Source organism: Nansenia antarctica, assembly GCF_963989245.1.
Source record: "Nansenia antarctica genome assembly, chromosome: 5".
Lineage (NCBI taxonomy): Eukaryota > Metazoa > Chordata > Actinopteri > Argentiniformes > Microstomatidae > Nansenia > Nansenia antarctica.
Window position 1 is genome coordinate 16,561,732 of NC_137690.1, and position 10,000 is coordinate 16,571,731.

General features: G+C 43.8%; 1 protein-coding gene across 1 annotated transcript in view; it reads left to right on the top strand.

The window, feature by feature from the left end:
* rasgrf2b (Ras protein-specific guanine nucleotide-releasing factor 2b) overlaps positions 1 to 3,068 on the top strand; it is a gene marked incomplete at both ends in the record, with an annotated part of 33,075 nt that extends 30,007 nt beyond the window's left edge. Inside the window, 7 exons of the mRNA XM_080532320.1 lie at positions 711 to 814; positions 1,023 to 1,107; positions 1,494 to 1,691; positions 1,954 to 2,033; positions 2,495 to 2,612; positions 2,731 to 2,799; positions 2,976 to 3,068. Of these exons, the coding sequence (XP_080388446.1) occupies positions 711 to 814; positions 1,023 to 1,107; positions 1,494 to 1,691; positions 1,954 to 2,033; positions 2,495 to 2,612; positions 2,731 to 2,799; positions 2,976 to 3,068 (747 nt within the window). The remainder of the gene's footprint in view (positions 1 to 710; positions 815 to 1,022; positions 1,108 to 1,493; positions 1,692 to 1,953; positions 2,034 to 2,494; positions 2,613 to 2,730; positions 2,800 to 2,975) is intronic.
* Between the last annotated feature and the right edge of the window lie 6,932 nt (positions 3,069 to 10,000).

The window sequence follows — 10,000 nt, forward strand, 5'->3', positions numbered from 1 at the left end:
CAATAGCTAACAGATCAGACTTCATCGACTTGATCTCTTTGGAAGTAGTAGGCCTGACCCTAGGTGAGCTCTTACCACCCTCTGTTGGAAGGGGTCTGTCATTACAGAATCTGTGTAATAGTAAGTAGTAAGAATTACAAGGAGAGAGAGGACAGTGAAAGGGAGGAGAGTGAAGGAGAGAGGGAGAAGATGGCAAACAACAGCGAGAGGGAGTAAAAGAGGGGATATGAAAGGAAGGGAGAAAGAGAGCAGAAGGAAGAGAGAGACAAACAGAGACATCTGCCCCTGGCCACAGCCTCAGACAGGAGAAAGGAATTAGGAGTACAATGTGTTTCATCACCTTTTGTGTTAATAGAGAACAATCAGAGCTGGGCACTCAGACCAGCCCCAGAGGCAGACCAAGGTAATTGGCTAAATTAAATTCCTGCTTTCTGTGAACATTAGGCTTAGTTCCACTGTGTGTGTGTAGCCGTGTGTTCTGGCCTCCTACACTATCGAATTCTCCAGGCAGAGAGACGGAATAAGATTTACTACTTCATTTTATACTAGGGCCTTTAGGGCACTGTCAACTCTCACAAAATATACTGTATGTTCATATAATATGTGTGTGTGTGTGTGTGTGTGTGTTTCTGTGTGTGTGTGTGTATGTGTGTGTGTGTGTGTGTGTGTGTGTGTGTGTGTGTGTGTGTGTGTGTGTGTGTGTGTCTTAGGTGGAGTGTCCCAGGGTAGAGTGTTTCGAGTCTCTGTCAGCGATGGAGCTTGCTGAACAGATCACTCTGCTGGATCACATCGTCTTCAGAAGCATCCCTTATGAGTAGGTGATGTCATATCCTCCAGAGATATCATATCCTGTTGTGACCCCCGTACAAGTACCCCTCTTATAGTATGATAGAGTATCATGTTTCTGATACAAGTACCCCTCTTATAGTATGATAGAGTGTCATGTTCCTGATACAAGTACCCCTCTTATAGTATGATAGTGTCATGTTTCTGATCATTGTCACATGGAATGTCTGTCTCAGGGAGTTCCTGGGCCAGGGCTGGATGAAGGTGGACAAGACTGAGAGGACTCCCTACATCATGAAGACCAGCCAGCACTTCAATGATGTGAGTGTGTGTGTGTGTGTGTGTGTGTGTGTGTGTGTGTGTGTGTGTGTGTGTGTGTGTGTGCATGCACATTACATTTAGGCTGCTAAGGCAAAAGAGACATGCACGCACACACACACACACACACACACACACATACATGCACATGTCTCTTTTGCCTTAGTAGCCTACATTTAATGTGCATGCACACACACACACACACACACACACACGCACACACACACACACACACACACACACACACACACATATGCACATGTCTCTTTTGCATTAGTAGCCTACATTTAATGTGAACTCATTCAATGTTGGTGTGACTCTTTCCTTATCTGTCTCTCTCCCTCTGTCTCTCTCCCTCCCCTGTCCCCCCACCCCCCCTCCCCAATCAGATGAGCAATTTGGTGGCATCTCAGATTATGACACACACAGACGTGGGCTCCAGAGCCAACTCTATAGAGAAGTGGGTGGCCGTGGCTGACATCTGTCGCTGTCTGAACAATTATAACGGAGTGTTAGAGATCACCTCTGCTCTCAACCGCAGCGCCATCTACAGGCTGAAAAAGACATGGGCCAAAGTCTGCAAACAGGTGGGACCGTGCACAGTGCACACTAGAGTCACTAGATTTATGTCCACATTTATTTTCCAATTCTTATGAGATGTGAAATGTGATATTGAATTGAATTAAACGGAGTTACAATTGGAAATGTAGCTAGCAGCATGACTGAAATGTGTACAGAGTAAAAAACAAAACAAAGTTTGTTATGAGGTTAGAGGTTAGGCTCAGTGAAGAGGCAACGGGTTTTTTTCAAACGTGTCACTTTTCTTGATATCTTTGTGATGGTATCCAGACTAAAGCTCTGATGGACAAGCTGCAGAAGACTGTGTCATCGGAGGGCAGGTTCAAAAACCTGAGGGAGACCCTGAAAAAGTGAGACTGGTTACTGTAATACACAAACACAAAATGTGACAGCACCTGGTGAAACCGGGAACAAGTCGGCAACCAATAAAATTTGACTTTTATTCAGAAAAATGTAAAGAAATGTCAACGTTGTTGAAAATCAATGACACACTCGCTAGTTAAGCCAAAATATTGCAACGCAATGGATTCGGTGTGTAATCCCCACTACTACCTAAATAACTGTAACACTACTTTACATTGTTAGCAGGCTCATAAAACAAGCTGTGTTAGTTGACTAGCGAGTGTGTCATTGATATTCAACAATGTTGAAATGTACTTACATTTTTCTGAATAAAAGTCTGAACATTTGATCGGCTGCTGACTTGTTCCCGGTTTCACCAGCTGCTGTCACAAATATACTATGAGAAACTGATTCCTAGGCATGCTACTGACAACTGACCCCCCCCCCCCCCCCCCCCTTCCCCCCCTAGCTGTAACCCCCCCTCGGTGCCCTACCTGGGGATGTACCTGACTGACCTGGCCTTCATAGAGGAGGGAACCCCCAACTTCACTGAGGAGGGGCTGGTCAACTTCTCCAAGATGAGGATGGTAAATACACACACAGTCCCACGGTCATGCACACTCTTTTAGCACTAGTATTAGTGTTGTTGTTGATTGTAATGGTTTATCATAGTGATCATGTGATTGCTTTTGTTTTCATCCACAGATCTCCCACATCATACGAGAGATACGCCAGTTCCAGCAGACTCCTTACAGGATAGAACACCAACCTAAGGTATACTTACCCTCTTCCTCACTGCTCCATCTTCCTCTCTCTGCATCCCTCTCCCTTCTTCTCTCTCTCTCTATTGCAATCTCCTGCCCTCTCTCTCCTTCTGTATCCAAATTGCTAATTCTTTCTCTCTCCCTCTCTCTCTCTCTCTCTCTCTTCCTCTATCTTCCTCTCTCCAGGTGACCCAGTATCTGTTAGATAAGACCTTGATCATGGATGAGGACACTCTTTATGATCTCTCTTTAAAGATCGAGCCCCGTCTCCCAGCCTGAGTAACAGCCGCTGTCAGCTACGGGAGCCCTGCAGCCCTGCCACCCTGCAGCCCCATGTGGGCAATGCACCGACATAAACACAATAATGAACACGAGAGATGGAGAGAATTTCAAAAGGGAGAAAGGTTGATCGAGGGAGAAAGCTGATAATCAACTGGCCAGGATGAGAGAGAGATAGAAGAGAGAGAGAGAAAGAGAGAGGGAGAGAGAGAGGGAGAGAGAGAGAGGGAGAGAGAGAGAGAGAGAGAGAGAGAGAAGAGAGAGAGAGAGAGAGAGAGAGAGAGAGAGAGAGAGAGAGAGAGAGAGAGAGAGAGAGAGAGAGAGAGAGAGAGAGAGAGCTGATAACTCAACTGGCAGAGATATTTTGCATTCCGTGCATCATTCCTTGTCCAGGAGCATGATGATGTCACTGGCATAAGAGAATGAGAGTCGGTGGAGTCTTTTAATGAATGGTCTAAGATCAAGTGTACTGGAAGGATTTGAAATGTAGCATGTACAGTTCTTACAGAAACGTGTCTGAGCTCTTGACTCTCTATGCTGTTTTCTACATTCTGCTGCCTGTGCATTTCCGTGCCATGTCCTGGAGCTAGCGCACCCATGCTTTCATAGATGATGGTGATCTCTTGACGTTGCATGGTCCTACCTGGAGGTTTAGTGTTCATTTGGGCTTGGTCCTGACCCCTAACCCATGACCTCTGACCCCTCAACCCTGACCCATATTGTATAATAGCTTAACCATGTTCACTTTCTTTATTGTGGTCTGCAGCCTAAGTGGAGGCTTTGCAGTACTTCCCATCAAATAGATAAATATGATATTGACATGAAACTTGGCCACTCTGTAGTTTATATGCCCACATGAATGATCAAGTAGATGCCTCTAAGGTGCCTTCTTATAATTGTAGGTGCAGTACAGAATTTTGACACATGACTTTTGCGATGCCAATCTCTAAAAAAGAAAAATGTGTAATCATAAGATTAATCAAAGTCAATGTAAATACTGTATATAAATTGTTATGATTTACCATTTGCTATCAATTTTTACTACAACATAAATATGTTTATTCAGTTTCAGGTTTCAGACTGTTTTGGGTGGCATATGTGTTATAGCAACTGATCCTATGTCTCCCTCTAGTGTTAAAGACAGAGACTTGAGCAGTTTACGTTATAACATTCTGCAGTGATTCTCACAATGCCACCTACTTAAAGCTCTTGGGCCCAGTTGTTCAAAACTTTTAATCTGGATCAGAATGATCCTGATTCTTTTTTGCTATCCAGGATCAGATCTATCTGGCCGATTTTGAGTTGTATAGGGGAAATCAGCCAGCTCAATCTGATCCTGGATATCTCAAGATACACAATACCAATGTTTGTAATTGGGACCCAATGTGCAAGTCTGACCAAAAAGGAATTGGCCATAATTGACCATAAACAGGTCATTATAACCCATATTGTCATGCTTATGCTTTCCACTGTATGACAGCAGCATTTGTATCATATAGAGAAAAAATGGCCACTTAGTTCTGTTCACAGCTTTATGACAAGCTATTTATGCAGACTGATTGACAGGTGGATCTTTCATTGCATGGACATATATAGTACAACTTCAGCTTCATATGTTTAATAAGGTCAATAGTGTGTCCCTTCAAAGGCATTTGCATGAAACCTACAATAACAGTTTGCATGAGCTGGTATATACTAGCACATAGGTAGTCAATATTATCTTATCACAAACATTTGACTTTTTCCTCCAAAATAAACCTCCTGTCCTGTGTGAATATAGACAAGACAAGATGGGAGACAAGACAAGACATACAGACAAGATGGGAGAGATGGGTCAGAGAGGTCAGATGTTCTGGAATAGTGGGTGGAGGTTGGGGTGGGGTGAGTTGGGGTTGTTTTTGCACTCTCAGCAATGTAGCTTTGCCTGTGTGATGAGACATTAGTGGTGTACCGTAGTATTTATTTTTGATCAGATATTTATTAACTTCTTGTATATAGTGGCTTCAAACATATCCTTAATGGGTTTGTGGTTGATAAAACAAACAACTGAATTGTTCCGCTGTGAATTTTTGTTTTTGCTATATTCTTTGTCCACTGTGTCTATGTTGGATTTGATTTTGCATCCCAAGCTCTGGTACACTGATAAATAGTTTATGTTCATGAAAAATATATTCTACAAGAAAAAACATGTAGCATCTGAATGATTTTCTATAGGCGCAGTGTGTACAGTGTGATGTATCTCTGATATGATGAGCATTGTTGTCCTGCACGCACAGTGGAGCTGCATGTTGAGCATGTCTGAATGGGACTCCCTGGACTACCCTCCACCTGCTTCTGCATAGTACTATTATGACCAGCTCTTGCCTCCTGATTCTGTTACCGTTACACAGACTAAAGGGATAGTTCCTCCAGATCAAAGTGATTTGATAGAGACATATCCAAACCCTGTACGTGCAACACGTGAAGCTTGATGCCATCCTGTTGTAATCCTGTTATATGCAGTAGAGGTCCTCTGCAGGCCTCATTCCCAAATGAATGGGAAAGACAATGTGGCTGCACCAAGTCATGGCCTCAGCTTCACTTCTGTGGTATGAACAGGCTGACAGGCCTGGGGGTGAACTATCCCTTTAACTGTCTCTGACAGGCCTGGGGGTGAACTATCCCTTTAACTGTCTCTGACAGGCCTGGGGGTGAACTATCCCTTTAACTGTCTCTGACAGGCCTGGGGGTGAACTATCCCTTTAACTGTCTCTGACAGGCCTGGGGGTGAACTATCCCTTTAACTGTCTCTGGAACTCCTAAAACAGTTGGAGACAGGGGGGGTTGTTTGTTTGCAATTCCCTCTTTGTATTTCTGTTTGTTTGTTTCTTTGTACGTATGTATTTTTCACTTGTATGTACAGGGGAAATAAAAAATCTACATGCCTTACGTGTTTTTGGGTGTTTCATTCTACTACTCTCACTATTTGCAAATGTGTCTGACTGTTCATCTTTCACTTACTCTAGTTGACCACAAGGTTGGGCTATTACTTTTTTGGAGACTAAACTGATTTCGGATCTGCAGGTATAGCATTGGGTCAGACATGTGCAGGATTCCATTTTTAAACACGTGCTCCCTTCCCTTTGGCCTTGGCAGAGGGTATTCAGGCTGGAACTCAGCCTTTCTCACAACTCTCATCAGTGTCTGTTCCAGGAAAGTGTAAATTCTATACTATTACACTGTGTGGCATCACTCTTGGCAGCAGTGGTGGTCTAGTGGATAGTGAGTTGGACTTGTGATCGGAAGGTTGTGAGTTCAAATCCCGCCTGAAACCACACCACTACTAGTGTGCCCTTGAGTAAGGCACTTTGCCCTCAGTTACTCCAGGGGGAATGTCCCTGTAATTCGTAATTGTAAGTCGCTTTGGATTAAAAGCGTCTGCTAAATGGCAAAATTATTAAAATTATAATTAATTATAAATTATAGCATGGCCTGAATGTCTAACAGCAGAGATAGCAGCAGTATACCTAGCTATCCCAGGACTGTAATACTCTGTTTGGGGAGGAACTGGTCAAATACCTGTAAAGATACCATCCCTCCTTGGCTGTGTTCCAAATAATTGTCTTAAATAGCTGCTTCCCCTTATTTCCTTCTCTCAGAGAGGAGAGGATCATTCAGATCACTGGTGATAGGAGGATAGGGAAGACAGGGGACAAGGAGACCATTAGGACACAGACATTACTTTTCCTAATCCTCTAGAGGAGGTGGGGTGTCTCTCTCTCTCTTCCTCTATCCCACAGGTCTTACAGTAATCCATAGTGGAAGTGAGTGGTGAGTGGTGAACCCCAGCAGGGGTTCTGGGTGTTACGACAGATCAGCTCACACAGCTCAAGTTTCTGCAGGGTGCGCATGTGGGTGCGCATGTGTAACTCACTCTACGGCAAAACGCATTGCCTCTGTCACCTTCAGAGATTTCTCGACCTTGTTGGGGAAAGGCTATAGTGAATTAAAGGTAGAGTCAGTGATGTGACATTACCTTGGCAAGTGGAATGACTACCAAGATGTTTCAGCTTTCCCCAAGCAAGATTATTTACCTGTAGCGATTCAGCAATGCAATGTACTAGCCGTGTGGCAACAATTTGGCTATCTTTAAGTTTAAGATTAAGTCTACCTTTAAGCCTAATGTGAATATTAAGATTAAACTGATTGTTTGGTTTCAGTCCATACAGTGGGACTGCTTTACACACATAATAAGAATGCATTTGACTGCCACTCAGAGACAGGGAAGCCATGCACTAAGGAGAAGATGAAATTACTCAGAGGTTTATACAGGACACAGGATGAAGAAATAAGTAGCAGTAATAAGGTGAACATGGATTTTGCGCGTGACCCAGTAGAACCTGACAACTTTATATCAAACGTTATGTGTGTTTGTGTGTGTGTGTGTGTGTGTGTGTGTGTGTGTGTGTGTGTGTGTGTGTGTGTGTGTGCGTGTGTGCGTGTGTATGTGTGTATGTGTGTGTGAGTGCATGCTGGTTAGGTTTAGGTTAAGACAGGGTCTAATGTTATCTGTCCTTGGATATGATGTTACAGGCAAGGCCACATCTACTTGGAGAACTGGGCTAAGATAGGCTAGCTCTACTGTATATGTGTGGAAGGAGCTGGTTGATCAGAGAGGGAGGGTGTGTGTGTGTGTGTGTGTGTCAGACATGCTGACTGACAGGAGAAAGAGGATTTGGTTGTCTATCTCACAGATCTAATCTGCTCTCTCCCCTCCCTCCCTCTCTCTCCTTCTCTCTCTCTCTCTGTCTCTGTCTCTCTCTCTCTCCCTCTCTCTCGCTGTCTCCCTTTCCTTCTCGCTCTTCCTCTCGCTCTCTCTTGCTCTCCCTCTCTCTCTCACTCTCTCTTGCTCTCCCTCCTCCCTCCTTCATCCTCCCTTTCTCACTCTTCTTATCTCATTCTGCAGAACGAGCCTCTCTGGACTGGGCTGCAGGAACTAGACCAACCTTACCACAACCACTCTACTGGTTATCTGCAGGTGAGAGAAGAGTTCTCTCCCTCTCCCTCTCTTTCTCTCTCTCTACTCATCTCTTTTTCTCTCTTTTACCCTGTCTATTCTCCCACGTTCCCTGTCTATCCTCTCTTTTGTTCTCTGTCCCATTCCCTCTGTTTCTGCATGTGTGTCAGTTATGGAGTGTGTTTTCCACTAAACTGATTAATTTAGACTTTAGATTCTAGCGTTCTAACAACGTTGCTCAACAAGCCTTGCCTATTTTACCTACTATAAGAGCCACCTCGGGGGTCAAATGACCATAGTCTTTACAATGGAAAGCTGCTATCTACACACATGACCACTAGTTGGCCGTCTGAAAAACTGCAAAAAATTGCTTTATACTAGGTTATCCTGATGTGACTTTGAAAATGTAAGGATACTGGGTGGCAGAACGCACATATCTAGGAAAAGTCATGAAAGGAGTGTCTTGAAATTTGATCAAGTGCAAAGATATAAAAAGAAAAATTACTCACAGGGTCAAATGACCCCACCCATGGCTGTTCTAATGTTAAAGAGTACAGTCTCTCCTTCCACTGATCATGTACTTTCTTTTAAAGTTACATGAAAATCAGTCAAAGTCAATACTGAGAACAAGAAAATATAGTTTTATATTTATTGGAGGATGACCCGCACAAGTGATTCCTATCTTTCTTGAAATTCGATTTAGGAAGGTCATGTCTAATACTGTATATTGTGTGTATTGTCACTCTCCCTTTCCTTTCCTACATGCTGCCCTTGAAAGTCATACAGTCGTATATACAGCAATCTCTTGCATTAGGCCCTCTTAAAACTAATATCCCAGTAATCCGACTGACATTGTATGGAACAAGCCACCTGTTGAAGACTGTCCCCTAACCATTCCCTAACCGTTCCCTAATCATTTCCTGACCGTGGGAACGTCCTCTCTGCCATCAAACAGCGTACTCCTGCTTAGCCCTCTCTCCCCCCCCCCCCCCCCAACTGTCTTCATAAAATGTGCCATTCATTTCACCCCTAACACCTCCTTCCTCTCTCTTTCCCCCTCTACCCTCTCTTCGTCCTCTACTCTCTCTCTCCACCCCCTCTCTCATTTCTTCCCTCACCCACTTTTTTCCTTTACTCTCATACCTTCGATTTTTCTCTGATTTCATCCCTCTCTCTCTCTCTCTCTCACACCCATTCTCACTCCTACTTCTCACACCCCTCTTCCAGTTTCTCTCTCCCTTTCCCATTCTCTCCCTTTTTTCAATCTTACTCCCCTCTCTCTTTCTATCACTTCTGTCCCCCTCTCTTCACACCACACTCAACCTTTCCCCTCTTTCCATCTCTCCCTTTCTTTCACCTCTTACCCTATTCCCACCCTCTCCTCGTATATCCCCTCCCTGTCTCTGCCCCTCCCTGTCTGTCCTCTGCTAGTCCATCTGACCGGTTCAGAATGTCAGGGAGGATCATGCGCTGGTCATGCTGATGCCTAGACTGGTCTGGCACTAATGCTAAGCTGCTATTAATATCGACGCAGTAGCGCGTGTGTGTGTGTGTGTGTGTGTGTGTGTGTGGAGGGGTGTATTAAAAATCAAAAGAGAGTAATGTTTTGGTGCCATGAAAACACTACAATATGAGATTCTCTCTATCCTCCTCTATATTTTACATAGAAAACATCTCAACTTACCTCCCCTTGAGTTAGGACAAAGGACTGTTACAATATGTTTCACTAAATGTTGAAAAGTCCTCTGATTTCTACAGTACCTGATCTAGAGATGAAATATAATTTGAGTACTGTCAGTTTCATAGAGACAGAATGTTCTATTCTGTATGGTCAGTTCTTTTTTGTGGGCCAGAGTAGAAACAACCACCGGACTATCAGACTTTCTCTTCAAAGGTTAAACAGCATTGCCATTCTACTCACCTCTCTCTAAGCAGA